The 14634-nt window shown below is 35.3% G+C and overlaps 1 protein-coding gene across 8 annotated transcripts in view; it reads right to left on the reverse strand.

Annotated features, from left to right (window-relative positions):
• Nucleotides 1-12864, reverse strand: part of DYNC1I2 (dynein cytoplasmic 1 intermediate chain 2) — a 45721-nt gene extending 32857 nt beyond the window's left edge. For 2 of the 8 annotated variants that reach the window (XM_033112627.1, XM_033112631.1), the window contains exons 1-4: nucleotides 12700-12861; nucleotides 12455-12607; nucleotides 11270-11386; nucleotides 7694-7811 (exon numbers count right to left, since the gene is read on the reverse strand). In XM_033112627.1, coding sequence (XP_032968518.1) covers nucleotides 7694-7811; nucleotides 11270-11377 — 226 coding nt within the window. In that variant the 5' untranslated portion in view covers nucleotides 11378-11386; nucleotides 12455-12607; nucleotides 12700-12861. Of the gene's footprint in view, nucleotides 1-7693; nucleotides 7812-11269; nucleotides 11387-12454; nucleotides 12608-12699 lie in introns of all 8 variants that reach the window. The other 6 variants (XM_033112630.1, XM_033112629.1, XM_033112624.1 and 3 more) reach the window with 5 other exon arrangements.
• Nucleotides 12865-14634: the final 1770 nt, after the last annotated feature.

Genomic DNA, 14634 nt, shown 5'->3' on the forward strand with positions numbered 1-14634 from the left:
ATTACCAGTGCAGGGAGTACAGGAGGATCATCACTGCCATCTTCTGGTTAAATTTTACCATAATTGTCCCCAAGCCCAACTATCTTTTTAAGTAATTTTTCCATGTACAGTATTAAGTGACTAATACTTTTATGTTGAGCTGCAAGCCCTTCTTTTAATAGTCTACTGAAAAGAAGGTAAGTTCCCAGTTATACAGGAACTAAATATGTATTTAATTAAAAGTACATATTTTTGAAATTGTCACATTCACTAAACCCTTAAAATTACGTTTAAATATTTATACATGCTGCAGTAGAAATAGTGGGTTTGCTAATCTCACGAAATATACAAGGTTTGTATGATGAATTACATCTTAAACATAGGTACACAACTGATCATTCTTATTTTTTCAGTGGCAAATTCTATTGGTAATCAGTAAGATTAGAAGAAAACAAAAAAATCATAGCTACAATGTTTCCTTAGATACTGTAGTTATTACTTAAATTCCAAAGAACTATAAAAATATAATCAAATGTTTCTAATTTTGTGATTAAATCTCTCAGAAACATGATTAAACCAGATTGCCTTCATACAGTTCACGCGTGGATGGCACTGTGCTAGGTGCTGCATGTATAACTCAAAGGAGCTCAAAATGACTTATATCTGAAGTAAAAGAATAGTAATATCCCCCAACCTCTCTTAGGTTACATTTCCTCATCTTTTTGTCTATCTCTCACTGTGAAGCTTCCCTTAGTCTAAGTTCCTCATGTATAGGAATAAAGAGTAATATCTAACAGTGGTTTGCCTACTGTGCTATAAGCATAAATACGTGTTATTTATATTAAAGATTTTCAAAGAAGAAAACCTGTATTCTTTAAATTACATGCTTAACTTCACGCTTAGGAAATAATTTTTCTAAGTAACCTATTAGGAAGATTGTAGGGAAATAATAATATTCCTCTCAATCTAATGATTTGTGAGGAACTATAAAATTCTTTTCCAGTTTAATATATTTTTCCCCCCTTTCTGGTGACTTCAAGTATCAATGACTCCACTCAACAGTATCTTACTTGATTAAGACCATATTAAAAAGAAACGTTACCCCAAATTCTTTATGGAAACATGTTAAATAGTAATTACACATACATAAATAAATATACTAGCCAATTCTGAAATAAAAGTTTCAGAAATAAAAACAAAATCACAGGCGTGATGCTACCAAATTATCACAATTTCTCAGCCAGAAGCAAAGTAAATCACCATAACTTCAAATTTGCAATTAGATAAAAATCTCTATCCCAGACCTATATTCTCTCTGTCAGAAAATAGTTTTCAACTCAAATGATGAAGAGTACTTATTAAGGGTTCAACTTTATCTTGCCATAATAAATAATGTATACCACAGAAGGAACAAACCTAAATAAAAGAAAATTACTATTACTGAAAAATGAGGAATGTCAATAGGAAAAAAAGGGAATGATAGCATTATTTGGTGACTATCCTATTTTAACTCAGTCTAGAAAAATCAAGGAATAGTGTAATTGCATAATAAGACAAAGTCAGTATACTCCTGGACTCCAACAAATGACCACTAAGAACAAATACAACCATGCATTCAGGGAGATTTAAAAAACTAAACAACTCATTGCCTCTCAAATCTCAGAAGAGACTCAATTGTAGAATTCATTTTTAAAGATGACTTAAGAGTCCAATCAGCTTTGAAAATAACATAAGCTACTAATAATTAGCTTTTGCCAAATATGTGAAATATGATGTGCTTAGTAAGAACAGTGATTCAATCGAATTCCCTTACTCCACACTTCTGTAGATAAAATAGCCTAAAACAGGCCTTTAATGGTACAAAATAAAAGATTTAATATTAACATATGTGAGTAAATAAATTTAAGTTTCTTAGAAGTTTAGAGCAAAGATACCTATTTTCCTTCTTTGAGAACCGAAGGAGAAATATAAACTGAAAAACAAATCTATACCACATTCACTGATTGATCATGTAAGTAATACTGACAGGCTGTGACTCCTAATTCTCTAGGACAAAAAGCCAATTGAGAAGACCTTTCCTGCCACCTTAGATTTTGGCCTTCGACAGATGTAAAACTAACATTGCTGCCTTTTGGCCTGTGAAGAAACAACTAGAATATTTTTTAAGCACAAAGGACTTGGGAATGCACCTAGGTTTAGAATTAGAATTAAATTTGAGTCAACGATTCAGAACTACACAGAACTCTCAGAGATGAAGGATGTTACACAGCCAATTATTTTTCAAGGAGAAGAAAGCCTCTGTCAAGAAGGGGCTTTGCCAGAAAGAAAGGCCTAGAAGGGCGGACAGTCAAGAATGTAAGGAATGGAAGAGTTGGTAGAAAACAGTGAAGTGGAAGGAATGAGCTTCAGAGATAACGCAAAGTTGTGAGGTCACTTCTATGATACGTAGTATTCAAACATAGCCTGTGTTACAATAACGCCTCCTTGTGGATACAAGTGCTGCCAGCCTGGAATATCAATATTTAAAGTAATTTTATACCTTACTCTTTTTGTCCTGAAAGATGCTGCTTTAAACCTTAACTCTCTGAAATACTATTAATTTCTCCCTTTTCTATGTCCCCTTTTCCTGATAATGAAGTTTATCCTCCACTAATCTCCAGAGCATCACATAATTTTTTTTAAGAAATTAATGAAAATAAAATTTTATAGTATTAAAGTACTGTAAGAACTATTTGTTAAAATTAGACTAAAAATGACTTGAAAAATGACCTGGTACATGGAAAGCACTCTATCTAACAATCAAATTTAAAATATTGAAAATTTACAAGGAGAGAGGGAGGGAAAAAATGAAGCAATACCTATTTTGACTAGTAAATTTCTTGTGTCTTCCTAATAAAGAAAATCCAGATAATAAACTATCACCTTAATCAAAGTACTCTACCAAATTGATACGACTCAGCCTACAGAGTAATTGACAATATCTGTTTTCTCTCTTTTCAAAATAGTGAAAAGAGCAGTTACACATACAAAAAGAAATTCACTTTATTTTTTTCCAATCATCAATGTTTAGAATGTCTTGAATGCTGTGTCTGAAATTAACTTTCCTAAGACTGGCCTCTTAATTGTTTAAAAAAAAAAAAAAAAATCAAGCCATACCTCTTTTATGAACTATTCACATTTGTTTCCACTATGCATTTTCCTAAAATTTAAACAATAAGATCTTGTTGTTGCTTTTAAAGTAGAATGGCTTTGGGCCTGCCCAGTGGCTCAGGCGGTTGGAGCTCTGTGCTCCTAACTCCTGAAGGCTGCCGGTTCGATTCCCACATGGGCCAGTGGACTCTCAACCACAAGGTTGCCAGTTCAATTCCTCGAGTCCTGTAAGGGATGGTGGGCTCTGCCCCACGCAACTAAGATTTTACACGGCACCTTGAGCTGAGCTGCTGTTGAGCTCCCGGATGACTCAGTTGGTTGGAGCGCGTCCTCTCAACCACAAGGTTGCCAGTTCGACTCCCGCAAGGGATGGTGGGCTGTGCCCCCTGCAACTAGCAATGGAAACTGGACCTGGAGTTCAGCTGCACCCTCCACAACTAAGACTGAAAGGACAACTTGAAGCTGAACGGCACCCTCCACAACTAAGATTGAAAGGACAACAACTTGACTTGGAAAAAGGATACTCAAGAAGTTCTCTGGAGTGGCCCACATGGAGAGAACTCAGCCCTCCCACTAACAACCAACACCAACTTGCCAGCCATAGGAAAGAGCCCCCTTGAAAGCAAATCCTCTAGCCCCAGTCAAGACTTCAGATGACTACAACTCTGACTAACATCTTGACTTCCACCTCATTAGAGACCCTGGACCAGAACCACTTGGCTAAGCCACTACTAAATTCCTGACTGGCAGAAACTGTGATATAATAAATGTTTATTATTCAAAAACAAAAACAAAAAAAACAAAAAAAACTGATACAAGAAGAAACAGAAAACTTGAAGACTATAACCATAAAAAAGAAACAACAAGAACATCTTAAAATGGTTAAAAAACAAAACAAAAAAAACCCCCTGCTCTCCACTACCCCCTCGGGGGTAGTGCCATAATCGCAGGCAGCTTTACAGTTCATTTTAATCAAGTTTTTAAGGAACAGGTAATACCTATCTTTTACAAGTTGTTCTATAAAACAGCAAAAGGGAAAGCTATCTGATTTATTTTAAAACCATAACCAGATGGCCACTGAACATGATCAGTACGAGAAAATCACAGGCAAATTTCATTACTACATATACAAAAATCCTGAATAAAACATTAACTAATCTATTTTACAAATACACAAAAAACCTCATCTGCGACCCCTGGAGGCGATTATTAGTAATTAAAGTGAAAAAAATTAAGCATCTCCTGTTTTTTCTAATAGGAAATGCCTTTAAAGTAACCAAATAGCCCTACTTATGGAGGGGAAGCTCCCCTTTACAGAAGGACTTCAGCCAATAAATAAATATAGAAGAAATGATGGAATTGCAAAAATAATTCTGCAACTTCTAATTAAGACTGATTTAGATAAAGATCATCAGTAAGTATTAAAACTATTTGGTGAAAAGTTGATGGAGAAATAAATATTCATACGGTGCCAAAGTATCACCTCCAGATATTACTACCTAATTACAAGAAGAAAAACCATGTAACTATGATAGGGAAACCTGGTTATCACAATCGTAACCCAGTAATCAATCTTGGTATCACTAAAAGCTCAACATCCAGACATATATTCTACTGAAGTGATGCAACATAAACTACATAGATAGCTTCATCTGTGAGATATTCTTGCCAAAGATGTTCAACCTGAAGCTAATCAAGGTTTATGCTCTAATTTTCAGTTAAGAGGAAATCAAAGGAGAAATAAAGCTAAATGTGAGAAAATCATCAGAAGGTGGGCTCTTCTAGAGACCAGTTGGCCCACTCTCTTTAACGAGTCACTGACTTGGGTCAAAAAGTAGTGTGTGTGTGGAAGATCTAGATTTAGAAAGACTGAGAACATATAACTAAATGCAATGTATGGTGCAGCAAGATTTTGGGGGGAAACTTAAGCTAAATTTTTTTGAGGGAAAGAAAACCGTTTATGAAGCTAGGGCTACTTTGAAAAAAGAGAAAAGGAGAGGGTGATTTTCTGTATCAGAAACTAGGATATAACACAGCCACAGGAATTAAACTGTGGGTTAATAGTATAAAATCAGACAAATAAATCAACAGTGAAAATACAGAGCCCAAAAATGCCCGTAATTTATGGGAACTGATTATATGACAAAGTTGGCATCAGATATCAGTGGAGGAAAAGATGGACTATATAATAAACAGTTTTGAGAAAATCAGCTAACTACATAGAGAAAAATTAGCTTGGATCCCTATCTCATACTATATCTAAAAATGTAACCCAAATATCTAAAGGTAAAGGCTAAAACTATAAAACCTAACAGAAAAATGTAAAATAATGTATTTCTTCAAAGTAGGAAAGGAATTTTTTTTTTAAAGAAAACCAAAAAGCACAGATAAAGTTGTAATTGGTAGATTTGACTGTATCAAAGTGAAGGATTTGAACAAATCAAAATGAAGGATTCTGTTCAATGAAGGATACTATAAACAGAGTTAACAGGTAATAGACTGTGAGAAGGTGTTTTTGAAAAGCCTAAAACAAAGAAGTCCTCTCAAAAATATACAAGTAACTCCTACAAGTCAGCAAGATAAAGAACCCCAATGGTAAGTGGGAAGAGAACATAAATATGCAATTCATTAAAGGGAAAAATCTGGATACATGAAGAAATGGTCAACCTTGCTGTAATCAGATAAATGAATATTAAAACATTTTGGCATTATACACAATTAAGTTGACAAAAATTAGAAAGCTGGATAAAATTGGATCATATCAAGTGATAATGTGAATATGGTGAAATAGTTCCTTTCTCATGCACTTGGTAGTGCGAGGGTAAACTTGAGAGTGGTATGTAGAACTTAATCGATTTAAGTAATCCTACACACAATAACACAGCAAGTCAATTCTTGGGCACAAGAATGTGCCCCACAGAAACTCTTTCACAGTCCTTACGGGAAAGATTATATTCTTTGCGGTGTTGTTTGTGACAGCAAAGCAAAGAGATAGAAGCAATCTAAGTGCCTATCACTTGGCAACAGGTAAGTAAAATATGGTACAGTATATGATAGAATATTGTGCGTGAGTCAGAAATCAATAACTAGATTTGTATATAGCAACATGGATAGATGTCAAATATAATACTGCCTGACAGGAAAAAAAATAAACAGAATGAGACATACTGCACAATGTCATTTATGTATATACAACATACACACATATGTAAAAACCTTGAAAAATGTAAACACATGTAGGACAGATCAAAAGGGCGTAAGTTAAAAATGCAAGAGTGAGTATTTAATTTAAGACTGGGAAGAAGAATGAAATCAGAGAGGGGGAATGAGGGAAAAACACACACAAACACGCATACACAACTAAAGAATGATCTTTCAAGAATCGAGGATGGAGGTGGGTTATGAATTAAGAAATAGGAGCAAGTGAATTCAGGGAAACTGATGTCCTGAAAAGAACACAAAAGGAAAAAATCCTACAGGAGTAAAACAAAAGCCAAAGGCTCAGAAAAAATTATCACTCGAAGACTTACACAACTAACAAGCAACTTGGTATTTTTTTAAAACAAGATTAAATAGTGTTTTAAAACTGCAATATTTAGTTTTAAAACTGCAATATGCAACGTAAGCTTACTAAATAAAGACATAAAAATTAATGTATTTCAATCTTCAAACTCTACCAATAAAGGCAAATGAACTGAAAGAAATAACAAGACGACCATAAGAATAATGAGATTTTTCATTTTGAAACCGTTTAGAAAGACCAGCTCTAAGGACAGTCATATTGCAGTTTCACAACAGGGATACAGCAGTTACCATCTCTAGTATTTGTTCCCTGGACTAGACAGAATTAGCCCTCAAGCTAACCCTGAAATTTTAGGTCCCTAAAGGACAACAGCCATGTCAAACTAAAATACAATGTAACAACACCCAGCTCAAAATTGTTTTAAGTAAGCATATTTAACGCTTTCGGATATGAACCTGTCCTCAATATCTCTACTATTTCAGCTTTTTGGTCTAGTACTGCTATCAAAATGAAGTAACACAAAAAAAGAATAGGACTAAGTCAATCACTGTCAAAATTAGCTACCAATATTATTTCCCTATTAGAATTGAAAGCAGAAGGCTATAAGCTTCTCGATCCCCTCCTACACCTTTGAACACTAATATACTTTTAGAACTTTGGTTGATTATAGTATATCATCAGGAAAATAGAGTTAAGATCAGGAATCAGTCATCTTTGAGCTTAATACAGTATGCAGAGAAAACTTGTTCAACAAATATTTGTTGAAATAAATTACTGATTTAACAAGAAAAGTAAACTGGTAGTTCAGAATATGTTAATAAACATAATTAATCTTGCAGCTCTTTTGAACAAACAAAATAACCATGTATTAGCACATATGAAAACAGACAATTCCAAATAAATTATAAGATTAATAATATTTAAGAGACACAAATAGGAAAAATATGTAAATTTATTAAGTGAACTCACTTATCTCACGTACATCTGAGCTGAACAGATTATACATCTATCTCTTATAAATGGATATATTCTTATCCTTACCAATGGGGGATTCTGGAGTTAGCCCCATGCTTTGAAGCAATGCTTCAGCTTCTCTTCTTTTTTTTTCAAGATCTGATTCTTCTTGCACAGGAGCAACTGCTTCCTTCTTCTGATCAGTCTAAATTTTAAGTTAAAAACATAAGTTTACATATAGCATGCAATATTTGCAAAAAATGTATTAAAAATGTGCTAACACTGTATACTTTTAGGGGTAGACTTAGTTTTGAATACACATAATAGTCATTAAATGAAAATCATTCATAACAGAGTTCTAGTAAGTAATCTCCAAACTATACGTATGTACTAAATTGATCCATTTTTGTATGTAATCTAGAGTTCCCACAAAAATTTTCCCAACAGATAAATTCTAAAAGTATTGTCAACTTCTAATTATCTACAGTTTTAAATTGCTATCCACAGTCATGAATTTTGTGTCCCAACGGCACAAAATCTTAGATATAAATATTATAACTCTATGAAAAAAATGGAATTATTTAAAAGCTAACAATTTTAAGTTAATAGGCAATTCAGTTTGTTGAAAAAGTATGAGTACCTCAAACTTCTATGGGCAGTTTCATTGTATTTATGCAACTTTAGGTAAGGATGCTTGTCACAAATGCATCTAGACAAAAGTATTTTCATTTTTTAAACTACAGGTCTTATTTTTATGATAAAAACATGGTTGGGTTTGGTAAAATTCATTTTTGCATAGCACAAAACATTTTAAAATGGAATTCTTGCCAGCTTTAATTTTAGCCATTTAGTGTTAGCAAAATTTTCCAGTTAAACTAGATGAGCATCAATACTCTCAGATCATCCCAAACATCGCAAGTGAAATTTAAGTCTTCAAGGAAAGTTTCATATATATAGTAGTCCCACCTTATCTGCAGATTTGCTGTCCGTGATTTCAGTTACCTGTGGTCAACCTCAGTCTGAAACTATTCAGTGGAAAATTTCAGAAATAAATAATCTGTATGTTTTAAAGTGCATGCTGTTCTGAGTATCGTGAGGAAATCTCTGTCCCACTACGGCCAGCCTAGGATGTGACTCACCCCTTTGTCCAGCATATTAATGCTGTATATGATACCCGCCCATAAGTCACTTAGTAGCCATCTAGATTATCAGATCAATTATCGTGGTATTACAGAGCTTGTATTCATGGAACCCTTATTTTACTTAATAATGCTCCAAAGCCCAAGATATAGGATATGCCAAAGAGAAATCATAAAGTGTATCCTTTAAGTGAAAAGGTGAAAATGCTTGACTTAATAAGAAAAAGATATTGTATGCTGAGGTTGCTAAGATCTATGGTAAGAATAAATATTCTATCCATGTAATTGTAAAGAGGGAAAAATAAATTTATGCTAGCTTGCTGAGAAACCACATTCACATAATTTTTATTACAGTATATTATAATTTTTCCATTTCATTACAGTCATGTGCTACATAACATTTTGGTCAACGATGGACTAGAAATACGGCGGTTACCCCATAAGATTATAATGGAGCTGAAAAATTCCTATCACCTAGTGATGTTGTAGCGCAACACATTGCTCCGGTGTTTGTGCGATGCTGGTGTAAATAAAGCTACCAGTTGTATAAACGGATAGCACATACAATTATGGACAGTACTTAATACTTGATAATAATAAATGACTATTACTGCTTTATGTATTTACCATACTATACTTTTTAACATTTTAGAGTGTACTCTATTTATAAAAAATAAATTTGCTGTAAAACAGCACACATAACAGTTATGCCAGCACCAGCCACATACGTGTACATCTCGTTTACCATGTGTTTACACGTATGTACCATGCTGATTTAATGTCATGTTGTTTTGTAAGTAACATACTGTACAGGTTCGTAGCCTTAGGAGCAACAGGCTACACCATATAACCTTTGTAGCCTAAGTGGGTAGTAGGCTATATCATCTAATTTGTGTAAGTACACATTCTGTGATGTTCATAGAATGAAATCACCTAATGACACATTTTTCAGAACATATTCGTCTCAAAACACATACATGTCATTAAGTGGTGCATGATGGTATTACTGTTTTTAATCTTACTGTGCCAAATGTATAAATTAACCTTTATCATAGGTATGTATGTACAAGAAAAAACATGGTATATATAGGGTTTGGTACCATCCGCGATTTCAGGCATCCACTGGAGGTCTTGGGAACGTATCCTTTGCAGATAAGGAGGGACTACTGTGCATCTTAAATGTCTATTTTGACTGAACAACTATTACTCACACAACTGTCTGCAGTGAATTTCATTAGTCATGATAGTCTATGATACCATTTTAACTTAACAAAACTCATCAGAAATTTTCATTAAAATAGCCAAACAGACTATACTATCAAATTGACAGTTTATCTATACATAAGAATATATTTGTAGACCCGTTGTTTAACACTATTATCTCTTGTAATGTTTTATAAACTTCAAGTTAGATATAAATCATGCAACAGAAAATCCTTAGAGGTCACTTATGGCCACACTTATAAACCAAAAATTAAATTTGCTCTCAACATTGAAGGGTTTAAGGCTATAGATATTACATTGTAATGGTTCTCCCAGTCTGACTTATGCTTCTACCAGTTAGCTTTTAATGAAATAAATAACTTAAAGCTCCAAACCTCTTATAATAACATATCACAGAAAGATTCAGAACTAGAAAAGTCTTTAAATACAGGCCTTTATGGCATCATAGCAATGCCGCACATAAATCGTATCTTTGATTTTTCTTTTTCCCTAAGAGATTTTTAGAAGCCTTGGCTATTGTTTAGGCTATCACATAGAAAAACTGGATACTAATGTCACACTTAGGACACATTCTCTTACACTGGCCATTCAAAACATCTGTGATGAAAGTACACAAATCTGTCTAGAGAGTTTCCGTAGGGATAAATATACCTTTCAATATAGGAGCAAGTAAAATATCTCCAGCTCATGGTCAATGTATACTTCCTGTACATGATTAAATAAATGGTAATAACAAAAATCAGAAGACATAAGTTACCTGGTCCACCTTTATGGTGCCATCAAACCCATTACTTGGTTAAATTATTTCAAAGACTAACTCATGATAAAGAAAATAACAAATCACCTCATCAATTAAATACTCTATTACATATTTCTCTGTCATTCATACTACCTACTCTGACAATTAGCAGTTCAGACTAATTAAAATATTAAGATAAGTTCAAATTCCAAACTAAGTTATGACATACATATGCCACATTTTATGAGCAGATGCCCCTTTATATAATAAACATATTCCTAAAAGACTAAATATGTAAGTTGATCTTTTATAAATCAAATCCTAGAAATACATCAATCTATATGAAATATTTTTATTCAGTAAAAACATCATATTTTAACTTACTATTTTGTCATTTTCAAATACCTGGTTTCTTTAAAATAAGAATCACCTATAGTGCTATAATTTACAGTCGCAACTGCTGGATATTTTAACTATTCTGGAAGTACTATACACAGGTAAAGTACTTGAAACAAAATTCAATTATTTCATATTAAGCTTATTTTTTAAAATCAAACATACTTCCTTTTTTTTCCTTTCTTCTTCTTTTCTCTTCTTTTCCTCTCTGATTTGGGCCAACCGCTGCTTCTTTCGTTCCAACTCTGCCTTTAATTCACTTTTGTCCGACATGTTTGTGACCTTAAGAAGCATATAAACATTTACAATCACCATTACATTGGTAAAAGCAGCGCTCTTAAAAATTTTGTCTTCAAGAAGAGAATCATCTCAAGAGGCTCTGAAGTTCAATGCTATGTAAAGAGAATACATAAGCTGTAATTGAAAAATAATGGAAGCATATCAATTACTAAGACTTGAAAAACAAACAAATGTTTATAATAAATATTATTTAGAGTTGAGCACAGTAGCTAGCACATAGCTTTTTAATGTTCACACGCCCAAATTTAACATGTCTCTGGCTCTTAAAACAAAAGACACGGGTTGGTATTAAGAACCTTAACTTAGGTTATACCATACAGATCAAATCTATTACCAGAGTTTTGTATTCATTCCTCGAAATCTGATAAAAACAATATGCGGTCGGACACAAAATTCCTGTCAATTCTAAAAGAGCCATGTACTAGTAATACTGTGTACAAACGAAACACAGAAATAACCATCATTTACTATCAAATATACTTAGTTAAAGTAAATATACTTTTAGTCAAAGCCCAGTAACAAAGTTTGACCGGCTTAACAATTATACATACAGCTGACCAGCCCGCTCATCCTCACAGAAGGCGGAGCCTCAATGACTGACACATTCACTTTCTTAAAACTCCCAGGAAGAGAACGTCCCTGGAATTTTGTGATACAACCTCCGCGTTCGGGTACTTTCCAACACACACACGGTGAAGGAAAACGCAACGCAAGTAGTACTGATTTCTATTTATAAAATGGAGCAAGGCGATAAGGAGGCACTCCTCCCCTGGCGTCACCGCCAAGAGGGCGCCGACCAGGATAGTGCGTCCAGGGGAGTGGCCACTGGGCGCCCGACCAGCCTCGAGGCTCTTCGAACCACCTCCAGAGGATCAAGAAGGGAACTCATCTCGCTGGCCTTCCTGAGTCACCACATCTCACTCTCCCCGACTCTCCTTCCCGGAGCCAGGCCCGGCGGCAATGTCAGTAGGAACTCCCAAGACGCCCTTTTGAGTCCTAACGTGAGACACAGCAGACAGGAGGGCCTTGAGGAAACAACAGTCAACCCACCTGTCAGGTGGCGGGATGAGGAAGAGTCCTCCCGCCTGCAAGTTCCCCGTACCGTCCCTTTCGTTCACCCCCAACACCAACAGTCGCCGCTACTAGCTCCTCGGCTTCCCGAAGCACACAAAGAGGGATGGGCGGCGGCTGCTACGGCGAGAGCTTAGAGACAAAAGGCTTCATCAGAACGAGGTCGCTCGCAGAAAGAAGGGGTGTGGCCCTGCTGCCGGGTATGTAGCCCCTCCGAGACTTACCTGTGTAAAACAGAATCGAAGAGATGAGACAAAAGAAGACAGCCGGCCCAGGGAACCGAAGTGTTTCCACTTTGCCAAACAGTGGGAGATTATTGCTAATATCCTCTGGATGGTAAGCAACCTGCACACTGCACACGCTGTATGGGAGACACGACCGAGCAGAACTACAAGCCCCAGCTCCAAGGAAAACCTACGTGCGGCGAGCAATGCATTCTGGGAGTTGTGGTCAATAGTACTCGCAAACTATGCTGGGACATGTAGTTTCATAGTCTTGGGCTTCCCCACTTGGAGGCCTTCTTCCTTCAAAATTCCAGTGGGAAGCTTCCAGCACTTCTGTTTAAGATATTCTCGTTTGTTGATGGGTGCTCACAATTGTGTACATTACATCTTAAAATCTTTGACTCACCATTTGCCCACCATTTTAAGCAGGTGGTGAATCTATATATTGCACTGCACATTTTGGTAAAGAATACTTTTTAGGGTATATTTACCAGTTTTTAAAAAAAATTACTTGTATGGGGTGGCCGGTTAGCTCAGTTGGTTAGAGCGTGGCGCTAATAACACCAAGGTTGCCCCTTTGATCCCCGCATGGGCCATTGTGAGCTGCGCCCTCCTTAAAAAAAAAAAAAGAAATTACTTATAGAGGTTTCATGTGGCATCTTAGGCAAAATCTAAATTTTGAAAATGTAGTGTAAACCCATTCTGTCAAAAAATATGAGAAATGGTCTTGAATTAGGAAAAGATTTGTAAATCTTTACTTAGTTTTTACTAGTATTCGTTGTTGTAAACTTGCTTAGCTGGAGTAGTACAGTTTTGAAAATTAGTAATAAAAATTTCTGATTCCTATATTTCCAACTAAATTTCATCATGTACACATGGAATATTCATTTAAGTCTATAAATAAAATTCTTACCCTTGGAAGAAATAATAAATAAATAAGACTATATTAATCAGCATAGTAAATAATTCTCCAGTACTTTGTTGCGGTTGTAGCATTTAAATTTTCCCTCAAAGAATTTGTGAAAAGAAAGCATTTTATACTATTGAAATCTAAGCCAAGCAAAAATGGTTTCCACAGTTGTTGAGTTATTTAATATTCAAAGAAAGCAAAAGTTATTGGAATATGAATTTACCAAAAATTTATGGGTTGATACATATTTCTTAAAACTAAAGCATCATTTGGCAAGAATTAAAGCTAACACCAAAGCAGTGTCTTTCTTATATTCCAGAAGGACATTGCCCAAGTCTAGGATTAACCTTCAGGATTCAAATCTAAGTCCTTGGGCCTGTGCCTAGTCTTTCACTTAGCTTGCTCTGCCTATATACAAGATAAATAGCTCAGAAAGAAATTTGAGAAAGAAAATCCTTCAAATTCTGAGACTTTTCCCCATAATCTAAAATTTCAGAGAGCTTTATACCTATACAGGTATATCTCGGAGATATTGCAGGATTGGTTCCAGATCACAGAAAAAAAGTGAGTATCACAATAATGTGAGTCATAATCTTTTTGCTGGTGGAAAGTCTTGCCTTCAATTTGTTAAAAAAGTCAACATCTGTGGAGCACAATAAAAACAAGTGCAATAAAACGACGTATTCCTGTATTACCTTTTTGTTTTATTTCTTCTTTCTTTCCTAACACTTAGTTTTCATTTACTGTGTTTCCCTGAAAATAAGACTGTCATGCAGAGACTCTGGTCCTGCTCCCCGCACAAGAACGCAGGATATGGTGAGGCCCAAAAGGAACACCAACGGAGCCATAGATAGGGGCTCTCATACCACTATATTCTCGTTGGCAGCTGTGTTGGAGATACAGGGAGCAAACATCCGCCAGTACCCCAACAAGGGGTCTTCTTGCACCCCAGTCTTGGTGGTGGCCGGGCGAGACACAGGAAGCAGAACCCACACGATCTGCAATCGCCGCCCAGTTCTCTGCCT

Source organism: Rhinolophus ferrumequinum, chromosome 8 (assembly GCF_004115265.2).
Source record: "Rhinolophus ferrumequinum isolate MPI-CBG mRhiFer1 chromosome 8, mRhiFer1_v1.p, whole genome shotgun sequence".
NCBI lineage: Eukaryota > Metazoa > Chordata > Mammalia > Chiroptera > Rhinolophidae > Rhinolophus > Rhinolophus ferrumequinum.